The sequence below is a fragment of the Vipera ursinii genome (genome assembly GCF_947247035.1).
Source record: "Vipera ursinii genome assembly, chromosome: 9".
Taxonomy (NCBI): Eukaryota; Metazoa; Chordata; class Lepidosauria; order Squamata; family Viperidae; genus Vipera; species Vipera ursinii.
Window position 1 is genome coordinate 20,192,958 of NC_139523.1, and position 13,795 is coordinate 20,206,752.

The 13,795-nt window shown below is 42.4% G+C and overlaps 1 protein-coding gene across 1 annotated transcript in view; it reads right to left on the bottom strand.

The window, feature by feature from the left end:
- LOC310644819 (uncharacterized protein) overlaps window positions 1-13,095 on the bottom strand; it is a gene marked incomplete at both ends in the record, with an annotated part of 17,259 nt that extends 4,164 nt beyond the window's left edge. The window contains one exon of the mRNA XM_083370132.1: window positions 13,026-13,095. Within this exon, the coding sequence (XP_083226258.1) occupies window positions 13,026-13,095 (70 nt within the window). The remainder of the gene's footprint in view (window positions 1-13,025) is intronic.
- Window positions 13,096-13,795: the final 700 nt, after the last annotated feature.

The following is a 13,795-nucleotide window of genomic DNA, read 5'->3' on the forward strand; positions in this document are numbered from 1 at the left end:
CAGCTGTTGCTTTTTTCTCTGCTCTAAAATCCAGGAGGGTTTTTCTCCTTGTTCATCAGGGTTGGGCCTCTGGGATTTAATAAAATTCAGACGCCTATTTCAAAATAGATTTCCCCCCCCCCCCCGGCAGAGCTGCACGGCGTCTTCTAAACATCTTTGCTCAAAACCACAAATAATCTTTCCGGAGACAAATCGCCTTGCTGGCTTCTCCTTCCAGATGGTTATTCTGTGCTCAGATATTTTATCATTTCCATCCTTTAAAAATATTTATTAAAGCAAATATGATACGTGAGATTCTTTCAAATTCTGGGGACTAAATCTTGGATTCTATTTCCCTACTGATGCCCCTGCTCTTCTTCCTTCTTCTATATTTTTTAAGAAATTGAAAATCAGGAGTGTTGGGGGTGTTGATCCGGTCCACCCTTATGTAGTTCTGCAGTATCAGAGTCGGAAAAAAACATTGCACGCTACACACCGCCTGGCACCAATCCAGCGGCTAAGTGCACTGTGGTGAGAAAGCGAATTAAAAAAAAAATAGAGGCTGACCATTAAGAGCTTCTGCAGCACTTAACCGTTTTGAAAGGTTATGTTTTATGTTATTAAAGTATGAAAAGAATCTCATGCTAGCCAAACCTCTCTCATAATATTGAATTAAAGAAGAAAGAGTTAGTGCCTGACATGTAGGGCAAATGTAGTTGTTTGATTGGTTTCTATTCTGCCTTTTGACCAAGAACTCAAGGCAGCAAATGCTACCCTCCCAGCTCCCATTTTTGCCCACAGCAACAACCCTGTGAGGTAGGCTAGGCTGAGAGTCATCTAGTGAACCTTTGTCGCAGAAGTGAGACTACAACAGGGGTCTTCAAACTTGGCCCTTTTGGGACTTGTGGACTTCAACTCCCAGAATTCCGCAGCCAGGCATGCTGGCTGAGGAATTCTGGGAGTTGAATCATTGGAGAGGAGGAGACAACACCTTGGAAGGCTAATCTAGTTGTTCTACAGTCAGTGTAGTTAGTTAGGAGAGATTCTTGTAAATTGGCAAGTAACAATAAAGATACTTCCCTGCTCAGCTCCCAGTGTAGTTGTGGTAGCTTGTGCCTGACATTGTTATGTGTACAGGTAGCCCTTGAGGTACAACAGTTCCTTTAGTGGCCATTCAAAGTTACAATGATACCACTCTAATGGCAGAAAGTGAAGAAGAACTAAAGAGCCTCTTGTTGCGGGTGAAGAAGGAGAGTGCAAAAGTTGGCTTGAAACTTAACATTAAGAAAACCAAGTTCATGGCATCTGGCCCTCTCAATTCCTGGCAAATAGATGGGGAAGAAATGGAGGTAGTGACAGATTTTATTTTCCTGGGCTCCAAGATCACTGCAGATGGGGACTGTAGCCAAGAAATTAAAAGACGCTTGCTCCTGGGGAGGAAAGCCATGGCAAATCTAGACAGCACACTAAAAAGCAGAGACATCACCCTGTCAACAAAAGTGCGTATAGTCAAGGCTATGGTCTTCCCAGTTGCAATGTATGGCAGTGAAAGCTGGACCATAAGAAAGGCTGAGCGCCAAAGAATTGAGGCCTTTGAACTGTGGTGCTGGAGAAGACTCCTGCGAGTCCCTTGGACTGCAAGGCGATCAAACCGGTCAGTCCTAGAGGAGATCAACCCTGACTGCTCTTTAGAAGGCCAGATCCTAAAGCTGAAACTCAAATCCTTTGGCCACCTAATGAGAAGGAAGGACTCCCTGGAGAAGAGCCTAATGCTGGGAAAGGTTGAGGGCAAGAGAAGAAGGGGACGACAGAGAATGAGGTGGCTGGATGGAGTCACTGAAGCAGGAGGCGTGAGCTTAAATGGACTCCAGAAGATAGTAGAGGACAGGAAGGCCTGGAGGAACATTGTCCAAAGGGTTGCGATGGGTCGGACACGACTTCGCAGCTAACAACCACAACAAAGTTACAACAGTATTGAAAGAAAGTAACTTATGACCCTTTGCCCCACTTAAAACCATTTCAGCATCCCCATGGTCTACATGATCAAAATTCGGATGCTTGGCAACTAACTCATATTTAGGACGGGTTGCAATGTCCCGGGGTCAAGCAGATTTTTCATTATTTACTTTTATATTGTGCCTTCATTATTTTTTATCAACAACTCAAGGCTGCAAACATACTTAGTATTCCTTCTTCCTTCTATTTTCCCCCCCAAAACAACAAACCTGTGAGGTGGTTTGGCCGAGAGAAAGGACTGACTCAAAATCACCCAGCTGGCTTTCATGCCTAAGACAGGACTAGAACTCACCGTCTCCTGGTGATTGGCCCAAAGTCGCCCAGCCGGCTTTCATGGCTAAGTCAGGACTAGAACTCACAGTCTCCTGGTGAGTGGCTTAAAGTCACCCAGCCAGCTTTCATGGCTAAGTCAGGACTAGAACTCACAGTCTCCTGGTGAGTGGCTTAAAGTCACCCACCTGGCTTTTTTGTCTAAGGCTGGAGTAGAACTCTCCATCTCCCAGTTTCTATGATAGAGGATGATGCTTTAGAGCTGAAGACTTACCTGATCTCTTGACAATCCCTTTCTCTTTAAATGCTGCCAATAGTGTTAGGCAAGGACCAACATGATATCATGTACTATGTCCGGAAATGACTAGAGTGCTCAGTGCAAACATTTTATTCTCTGCCCAATGTTCTCAGAAGATTCTTCTTGCTGTAAATGGTGCATCCCACATTTGTACATTATGCATGCTGCACAATGGTTTTTTTTTAAAAAAAAAATATAAGATGAGACAGCGTGCAAAATACAATCCACATCCATTAGGAACTTATATCTTAATGGAAAAGTAATGAGTAATAATGGAGTAATATTACAGGATTTCATTTTAAACTGCATTCTCCAATCATATAATCGGAATAACTTTTACTTCGCTTAGTGAATCAGTGTAACTGGAACAGAGCTTCTTTTGAGACAAACGGTATCGTTATCCGAGAGATAACGGTTGCTGGAATTGGGTATGTGTAGTTTAATGAAGAGAAGGGTGAGGGGTGACATGATAGCAGTGTTCCAATGTCTCAGGGGCTGCCACAAAGAAGAGGGAGTCAAGCTATTCTCCAAAGCACCTGTAGGCAGGACAAGAAGCAACGGATGGAAACTAGTCAAGGAGAGAAGCAACCTAGAACTAAGGAGAAATTTCCTGACAGTGGGAACAATTAATCAGTGGAACAACCTGCCTCCAGAAGTGGTGAATGCTCCAACACTGGAAGTTTTTAAGAAGAGACTGGACAGCCATTTGCCTGAAATGGTATAGGGTTTCCTGCCTGAGCAGGGGGTTGGACTAGATGACCTCCAAGGTCCCTTCCAACTTATTATTATTATTATTATTATTATTATTATTATTATTATTATTATTATTATTATTATTATTATATCACAGTATGTATTTTAATAATTAGGATTCAGATCAGGTTTTTCCATTCGTCCAGGTCTGATCTACAGATTATGGTGATTCTTCCAAAAAGAGCAATGGTGAAATATATTGGCCCTTTGGGAGATAGTTCCTTTTGAATTTCCTTTTGAAGATCAGCTCCAATTTGTTTGGATTCTCACATCATGACAATCTAAATATTTTTGGGAGCAGGTAGGTTTAACTTGTCAACACAGCCTTTTTTTATTATTCAGCAAACCGTGATTAAGCAAACTGGCTTAATTTGATATGAAAACCCAGTCCGTAATATCATAACTATAAAACTATATATTTAACTGAAATAGCTCCCATTGAAAACCAAAACAATTCCACACAATGCTCTTAGACCAGATATACTGTAGTTGCAAAAAATTGGAATTCTTTTGTTGTTTTTTGATGAACTGAATTACCCATATTGATCACATTCACACAATGCACTAAACTAAAGCCAGTCAAAAGACAGAATCTTCAGCACTGTAAGCAAATCCAGCTGCTGGAGTTTGTATGTTGGGATTGATGGCTTAATGTAATGTGTGAATTAACAAACCAGCATTTAAATAAAGCACGGCTTTCCCTTAGCCTGACATGCAACCTTCCCAGCGTTCCCCAAAGAAGAAGATTAAGGAAGGAAATGAAGATGAATCGGAAGTTTTGTGAATAAAAAAAACAACAGTAAGACTTGAGAGTTCATCTCTAATTCCTTTTATTTTAATTTTATGACAATTCAACTGAGAGATGCAATTTTGGAAAGGTAAAATTCAGCAATAACTGAAGCTGCCTTTCCAGAGAAGGGAAATGTCTGCAAACAGTGGTTTCATACAGTCCGAAGAATATTGGTCTATTTCAACAATGATTGCAACATTTCAATGTCAAGTTTTAAGACCAACTGTTCAAGTGTCATGTTATATAAATATATCACCCAAACCCTGATAAGTATACCTGTACATATATAAGTAAAGTGATTGATGGGAAATCAGCTATTAGAATGCTGTATTTGGAGGTAAATTATTTTTGGATGGAACAATTGCTTTGGAATTTGAAATGATGCTATGAACACATAGATACAGTTACTTTATTAACCAACTTAATTGTACTGGTTCAAGCAAAATCAATGGTTTAATGACACCAAAATCAATGGAATATATTCATAAAACTCAAGTGAAATCTCACTGACTTCAAGGAGAATTTGCTGGCGCTAAGCAAATTTGCGGGTCTGAAGTTACATTTAACCTCGACCTCATTCAGAAGAGGGAGCCAAAAATTTGTAGAGGCGGGACATAAACAACATTCACTTTAATTCCGTATCAACAGAATGAAATCTTACATTAAATCCGATTAACATTTCCCATTTAGTTCATAATTTCTCCCATAAAAGAATACCAACAGGTGGCAACATTGAGAAGGACATTAAGAGTGGCAACAGAGAGAGTATAAGATTTCTCAGCGTAAATTTACTTGTGGGGTCTCTGGTGCTCTCTGAGCTTGGTGGTTTTCTTGCAGACATTTTGGCACCAAACTAGGTAACGCCATCAATGCTAAAAAGGAGGCAGATTGACCCCAACCCGGTCCTTCTGGAGGCCTTTGCCTTAACTAGGAGAGAATTTTCACAGCAAAGATCCCAAGGATGCATGGAAAGAAGAAGGACACCTGTGGTCCGAGGTCCTTCTTTCCCAAAGTGAAAGCCAGGCGTCTCAAGGATGAAAGAGCCCCACTGGCTTTAGAACACTGAATGCTTGCAAATTTGAACGTTAAACTCCCGATGCGGACGAACTTATTAGATCCCATGGTGCAGACCGATCGACTGACACAACCTTTTCCAGCAAAAAGGACTGTTGCGGGCATATCTACAGCTGAAGGAAACAGAGATTTGTTTTAGGGACTTGTTAAAAGTAGTTGTACATTCTCCTTTCATCAAATGTATGAAAGATTTCTAAACAAAGGGACACTGATGGACACGGAGCAGTGAAACCACGTTCCCAGATGGAAAATATGAGACAGGTATGGAGACATCTATGTCAGTAGTTATCTGAACCACTAAAATCCAAGAAGCGTGAGGACATTTGCTGCTTTTCCCCCCCGATGCCATAACTTTGGATGGTCACTAAACAAATAGTTATACTTACAACCACAATTGACCTACGTGCACACCTGAGCCCAGAATTTCTGTTGCTAAGCGAGACCTTTGTGAGGTGAATTTTGCCCCATTTTACCACCTTTCTTGTCTCGGTTGTTAAGTGAATCACTGCAGCTGATAAGTTAGCAGCCCAGTTGTTAAGTGAATCTGGCTTCCCCATTGCTTGTCAGAAGGTCGCAAAAGGGGATCACATGGCCTTGGGACACAGCAGCGGTCATAAATATGAACCAGTTGCCAAGCAGCTCAATTTTGATCACATGATCATGGGGAAGCTGGAAAGGTCATAACTGTGAAAAACGGTCATAAGTCGCCTTTTCCAGTGCCATTGTAACTTTGAACGGACACTAAACCAATAGTTGTAAGTCCAGGACTACTGGTATATAAATTGAGATTTTGTGAATGGTTATAAACCTAGTGCAGAGATAGGCAACCTTGGCTCTTTTATGACTCGTGGACTTCAACTCCCAGAATTCCTGAGTCAGCATGGCTGGCTCAGGAATTCTGGGAGTTGAAGTCCACGAGTCATAAAAGAGCCAAGGTTGCCTACCCCTGCCCTAGTGCTAGCTGTTTTGAACTGGCTGTTTGTCCACTGGCTGGCGGCATGTCATCACATATGTAGCATGTTCTTAAAATTCCCTAGATACCTGTACCGCAAAGTTGCGCAGCTTTTCTTGCCCTTGAAGACTCTGATGTTAGAGATTAAGGAGTTTAAATAAACGAGGGGCGATAAAGACAGCTTACTGGAATTTCTTTGGGTTATTTCTCCTTTCACTTCAGCGCAGTCCAGTAAATCGCCCACACAAAGGACCTCTCCATCTTCCTCACACTCATTGTAACCCGTTCTGAAACATCTCGGGCAAGATTTCCCATTTTCATATAAGCGAATTGGACGATCTGCAAGTCACAGAATGAGTTCATTGTAGCAAAATAGTTTGATTTATTGTCAAGACCGCTTGTTTTGCCTTTCACAGACTTTTCACCTTTGGGGAATATGCTAACCAGTAGAATCACTGGATTTCCAACCGTTTTGTCTTTCTGATATCCTGATGTCCCCTTGAGTTCTGGTCCCTTTCAATTCCAGAAGGAATTCCAGGATGCTCCTGGCTTGCTTTGCCCTGAGCCAAAGGGGAAATTTTGGGTTCTGCTCCAGAAAAGAAAATATAGTCTTAGAAGGCACAATCACCATTTCTAAAACTCACATGCCATAACAAGTCTTTTTAAAAAAATAAATTGCAAAATGAGAAAATGCGGGATTTCTTTGACAACATCCCATACAAAAGGTACATGGGGTGAAAGACAAGAAACAATAGATAGAAACTAACTAAGGAGAGAAGCAACCTAGAACTAAGGAGAAAGTTCCTAATGGTGAAAGCAATAAACCAGTGGAATAGCTTGCCTCCAGAGGTTTTGGGTGCTCCGTCACTGGAGGTTTTTCAGGAAAGACTAGATAGCCATTTGTCTGAAACGGTAGAGGGTCCTCTGTTCAAGCAGAGGGTTAGTCTAGAAGACCTCCAAGGTCCCTTCCAACTCTATTATTCTGTGTTCAATGTTCTATTTGTCATCATATTTATTTGACATGAGGTTTTCTTGTCCTTGTTGGTAAGTTTAGTGAAGGCAAAGTAAAAATGGGCCATGCCATTAATTGTATATTCTTGTCTCCAATTAATGGCATGGCCCATTTTTACTTTGCCTTCACTAAATTTACCAACAAGGACAAGAAAACCTCATGTCAAATAAATATGATGACAAATAGAACATGGAACATAGAATATTCTTAACTGCATTCTTAATTTGTTGACATAGAGGGTGAGAAGTTAAGCAGACGGGATGTGTATTTTAAATATTATTTTGTGAGGAATGGTGATAGATGAATTGGGAGTATATTAAAAATCTTGGGAATGATAAATATCAAACGTTAAATTCAAATGTTAGTGGAAATTAAAATTGAAACATCTATTAGGTCATTGATTGTCTAAAAGATTGTATGTTAAAACAAGTAGAATATGTGCAAACTAAAAACTATGGATAGGTGTAAGAAAGTTATTTTCTATGTGATTGATAAGACAAAACTTGTCTTTTAATTTACAAATACATGAAGGGAAAAAGAGGAAATGTTTATGGTAGCAATCTGAAACCTGTACTAATGATATCTGTATGTAATTGAATTACCACTACTCAGTCACCACATTGCTTTTCAAATATGTGAGTGTAATATTAGAAAATTAATAAAATTTGTAAAAAAAAAAGGGCCATGCCAGCTCAAATGAATAGGCTTTAAAGATCAAACAATTGGAAGTCATCGCTTTGCCTCATCCTGTTTATTTCCCAGTTTTACCTATAGATTAAAAAATGGCCAGGCACTTTTACTGTCTCCTTCCAAGAACTTTGCAAGAGATCTTGATCAAATGCTTGGAACTTCTCTCCCCAAAGTTTCTAGACAGTCCAGTTACCTCTCCTTTTGCAAAGTAGGAGAGGAGTGGACTTGAACATACATTTTGTGATGATATAAGCTTTGAAGACTACAGGTAGTCCTTGACCTATGACCCCAGTTAAGCCCAAAATTTCCTTTGCGAAGCAGGAGACCCATTAAGCGAGTTTTGCCTCAGTCTGCAACCTTTCTGGCAAAGTGTTAAGTGAATCACTGCAGTTGTTACGTTAATAACACAGTTTTTAAGTGAACCTGGCTTCCCCATTGACTTTGCTTCTCAGAAAGTCACAAAAAAATTGCCAAATGTTCAAATTTTGATCATATAACCATTGGGATGCTGGTTCCAAAGGTGATTTTTCCGGAGGAAACTGGACTTCCTTGTTTTTCCTGGAAGACTTTTTGCTTCTCATCCAAGAAGCTTCTTCTGCTCTGACTGGATGGTGGGGAAGGGAAGGATTTATACTCCTTGCAGACAGCTGGTCTTTTGCCTTCTTTTAGAGAGTCGTTGAGGCCACTTGGAGGTTTACCTGTGTCCTCGGGGGCACCTGAGTGGTGCAAATGGGGGTGGAGCCTTCTTGGCTGCAGGAGGTTTTCTGCCCCATGTCCCTTCATGGTTGAAGACAGGTGCTGGCTGTTGGGGATAAGTCTGTGTTATCTGCATCTCAAACTGAAGCGCAAATGGCTCCTGAAGTCTCCAATGTTTTCTGGAAATCCAGTCTATACTCCCGCATCATTCGAAGGGTGTTCATCCCAAACTGCATAGCTAAATGCCTATGGAGATTCTCAGTCATCCAGGTCTTGGTTGTCCCAAAGGTGCCTTTTACCCTGAGGACACAGGTAAAGCTCCAAGTGGCCTCAACGACTCTCTAAAAGAATGCAAATGACCAACTGTCTGCAAGGAACATAAATCCTTCCCTTCCCCACCATCCAGTCAGAGCGGAAGAAGCTTCTTGAATGAGAAGCGAAACGTCTTCTAAGAAAAACAAGACAGACCAGTTGCCTCCTGAAAAAAAAGCACCTTTGGGACCCCCGTCCCCTCGCTGACTGAGAATCTCCATGGACGTGGGGAGGCTGCAATGGTCGTGACAAAAATTGTCATAAGTCACTTTTTCCAATGTCACTTTAACTTCGAACAGGCACTAAACAAATGGTTGTAAGTCAAGGACTACCTGTAGAAAGATGACTTTTCTTTCCATTGGAATTTTCAACCATTACAAAAAGGGAAGTGTCAGAAGCAAAATAAGATTCCAAAGCTGTTTACATACCTAAAGTTTCAAACGTGCACTGTATTCCATTGCAGTCCATAGAATTAAAGTCCAAAGTAGTCTTATTTCCAAAATCAAAATAGAAGGAGCCTTTCAAATAATTTGAGGGGTCCACACAGCTTCTGGAGAATGATAGGATTTTAGGATGCTCTGTTAGCAAAAAGAAAAACAAAAATACGATGGTTAGGAAATGTGTAATCAATGGAGCATCACATGGCTCTGTCTTGCAAGCAGTTTTATCAATGAAATCAGCCAGATGTAATACTCTGCAATTTCAAAGCTCCACTTAGTTTTTGGATGCCTTGTTTGTGGCCTTGTGACAGATACCTTACACCCCCCCCCTCACTCCACACTCCCCCAGCTGGTGCTGACCCCTGAAAATGAGAACCCTATTAGTTTTTCTCTTGGCTGGTTTTCTTCAGGGTTCTGTGTGGTGTGTGAACCCTCAACATGGATAACTAAACGGGCAATTAAGCATGTTGGCTGAAGGTAGTCAGTGACTGGTATCGTGCAACGTGGCTAATTGAATACCTTTGGCTACTTCCCAACTTTCAGACTGTACAGGCACCATTGGAGGTAAGGATATGCCCCAGTGAGCATTCTGAAACACCCAAGTGTGTTGCAGTATTAAAGCAACCTTCTTGTTGTTGGGTCAACTTTAGACAAAGGAAGAAGGAGACCTAAACGGGCTCTACACAGTTCTTAGCACTCAGCACCCCTCACACAGCTTTTAACAAATTAGCCGTATGACAATTATGCAATTAGAGAATGGAAAATTTGGAAGTGACCTCAGAGATCTTGTAGTCAAAAACCCCTCGCTACAGGAACCCTGACAGATGGGTCCAGCTAACCTCTGTGGAAACTAATCAAGGAGAGAAGCAACCTGGAATTAAGGAAAAACTTCCTAACAGTGCGAACAATTAACAATGAACCAGTGGGTGCTTAGGTTTTGGGTGTTTCATCACTGGAAGTTTTTAAGAAGAGACCAGACAACCACTTGTCTGAAATTGTATAGGTTCTCCTGCTTGAGCAGGGGGTTGGATAGAAGACCTCCAAGGTCCCTTACAGCTTTATTCTGGTTCATTGATTGATTGATTGGTTGAAAGGAGAGTCTACTGTGAAATTCTTTTCCATTGCTGAATAGTTCCTAAAGAAAAGTTTCCTGGTGTGCATTAAAAGTCTATTTTTTGGTAATGTAAATCTATTATTTCGCATCCTATCTTTTGCAACAATTCTAAAGCTACTGCCTCATCTTCTAAACGGCAGCTCTTCAGATACCTGTCACATCTCCCCAATCTTGTCTTCAAGGCCCCATTAGAGGACCTGAGATTGAGGAGGGCACGTAGAGTAAGACGAGACTTTTTCTACACAGACACACAGAGAGAGACACACAGACACATATACGCATGCACACACACTGTTCTGTACCATCCTGCTACCGGCCCTGCAGAAAAGGCAGGGACAACCCCTCCACAAACGGCAAGAGGCTGGAACTATGCCTGCCAAATTTATAGCTACAAAAACAAACAAGACACGAACCAAGAAACCAGAGCTTTAAGAAACATGAACTATCCGAGCGTTTGCCTTCAGCAAACCAGCCCTCCCAGACATTCCCCTTATATAGATTTCAGGGCGTGGCTTCTCTCTGCCTCCTTCCGAGAAGCCCCATTGCCTTCCTCTGTTTACTCCTACTTGACTGCCTCCTGCGTCGGGCGTCCTTGAACAGGGCCAGCTGTGGGTCATCTTCATCCACACTGTCAGGCTCACACAGCTGGGTCTCCGTGGTGACCAAGTGGGAGGGGCCTGGCTGAGGGCTCTCATCAGCAAGATCTTCAACCCCCTCAGGAAGGTCTTCAACACCCCCCTCCTCCTCTGAGTCGTCCGACCCAACTGCCGAACCCACAGGCTGACCCTGAATCACAACACACACCACCAAAGGGGTGAAAAGAAAATCTTTATACACACAAACACATGTACATATAGACAGACACACAGCACCCATAAGGATGAGAAGGGAAACACCAGACCACTTACCTATTGACAACGTGCTAGAAGAGGAAACACCTGAGCATGTTTCCTTCTCCTGACAGTCCGTTGGGTCTTTGGGTTCGGCGCACACAGGCCCAAGATCTTGTTCACAGATGTAGCATTCTAAAGAGAGGGGTAAGGTTTTTTAAAATAAATAAATAAATAAATAAATAAATAGACTTGTTCAAAATTCCTTCAGATTTCAGTTGTGTTATTATGCCATAAATATATTTGAATACAGATTTTCCCCAACTTTTTGGGGCCCAGGGACTGGTTATGTGGAGAGAGGTTTTTCCGCGGGTCGGAGAATGCGTGGTTTTTCGTGCTGCCTGCATCTGGTGGATGGGGCTTTGCTTCTTCGTGCAGACCGGTTGCTGGCCTGCCGCGGACCGGTACGGGTCCACGGACCGCAGGTTAGGGACCCTTGTCCTAGTCCGGCCCCCTGCTCAAGCAGGAGACTTCACTGAAGTGGACACTAGCCCTCTTCCACTTGTATTATTCCCATCCTAGCAGAAGCCTGGAAAGAAATTCTGTAATTGAATCTTGATGACTCTCTGAACCCAGAGTGGAAGAAAACCACGTTTGCTGTGGAATGTGAAGCCATCCCCCCACCCCCCAAAAATCAAAAACTTACAAAAGACTTGTGCTTTTAATCGACACACACACATATAATGAAACACAGCGAGTATCTTTACACTCCACTATGGAGGAGTGGAAAGATACCCACAGTTGAACACACCAGATTAAATTATATATGCAGGTAGCTTTCTTTCAAGGAAGATAAAACAAGCCAAGTCAAACCAGGTACTAACCCTTAAGTAGCAATAACATAACAACAATGAGAACTGATCATAACTCTCTGCCTAGATTCTGACGGGGTTCAACATTTATCTCAAATTCCATTGATTTGCATTCTCTTCCGTGGGAAGAGTTTCTGCCTAACCCAATCTGGATGATTGATTTTATGAAATCCTCTGGCTGCCAACATCATGCTCCTTACAATTCAGAGGTCTAACTCAGAGTAGGCAGGGAGCAACTGCTCATCTTGGGAGGAAGCAAAAATGCCAGCCTTAAGGTAGCCTGCCACCTGTCCAGAGAAGCTCCATTTCGCTACCGAGTTGTCAAGCCATGAGAAAAACCCGCTTAGCTCTTGCGTTTTTTCCTCCTTGGCTATCAGCAGGGTTCAGACTTGGAATCTTTGCACATGAGAATCCACATTTAAAAGGCTTTTAAAAGGGAATTTAACACCCGTTCACTACTAGGACAGTGGAGTTCAGCTTGTGACCGTAACATGCCCCAAGTGTGTTTGTTCACATGGACTAAGCTGGAAAGGGGTTGGGATTGACACAGGGCGAGGCGGGGTGGTGGTCGTCCTTCCTCACTCTCTCCCCTTTTAGCTCTGTTGCCTTTCAGTAGACTTTCCTACTAATTCCTACCTCAATCCACATTTCAGTCTGTTCCAATATTGGTCCCGGATACTCGGCTGCCTGAGCTTCCCACCAACCCTGCTGGATCAGGGAATCCCATTCCACCTTCCTTGCTTCCCCGTCCTTCCATCAGGCCCACTGAAGTTGGTCACCGTAGCCGGCTATCTTGGAGAATATATTCGGTTGGTTGCAATCTGAGAGTTCCTGAACTGCCTAACTCCAAACTTTGATTGTCCGGTAGAAAACAGCTTACAAACTGCATCGGAAGAAGTGAAAATCAATTGAAAAAGCCAGACATACTTGCTAGTTCGGCAGATCTTGCCACAGGGAGCAGCAGGATGGTGAAGATGAAGAGCACGAAGGAAGCCATCGTGATGCCGTTCAGGTCGGTCTCGGCAGTCTGAGAAAGAGATCTTGTCGGGGTGAATATTTATAGGTTGGGAGTGGCTGGGAGCCCTCTGCCTTTTGACAAAAAAGGATGGTAGGGTGCAGAATACACTTTTCTCCCTAGCATTATTTACACTGTCCAAGGTCGTGATATTGGGTGATGCCTGCTTATGTCTTTAACACCACGTGGTGCAAACCTGAAGTATGACAAGGGCAGGCCCATTACACAGTTGTTCTGTTCAAGGAAGGGTAGAAAGATCCCAGATAGGCAGGCTTGTGTGTGTGTCCCTTCCTAGTGAACCAAAGGCAATGCATTCATGAAGGATAATTTCTTCTACCTACACCTGGCGACTTTCCTAATATCGTCCATTGCTACTGTTGGTAAACTGCACAGAATTTCTTCAATCTAATTCTTCCAGCCCAGAACAAGATAGAGATATGAGCTCCAAGCTGTACGTGCGCACAGGCCTGCACGCATAATGGTCGGGATCGCACACTTGTTGGTTGTTGTATCAACTCGTTTCCACACACATTCCCAAATAATCCATAAGCCAGGTTCAAATCAGGCATTTAAAGACGCTGTGTTAATTACTTGCAAGCTGCTTCTGGATTTTGTGCTAGAGGCAGAAAAATTGATTTTTCCATTTTTTTATTTCTTTTTTTAAAAAAGGAAATGGGGTTTC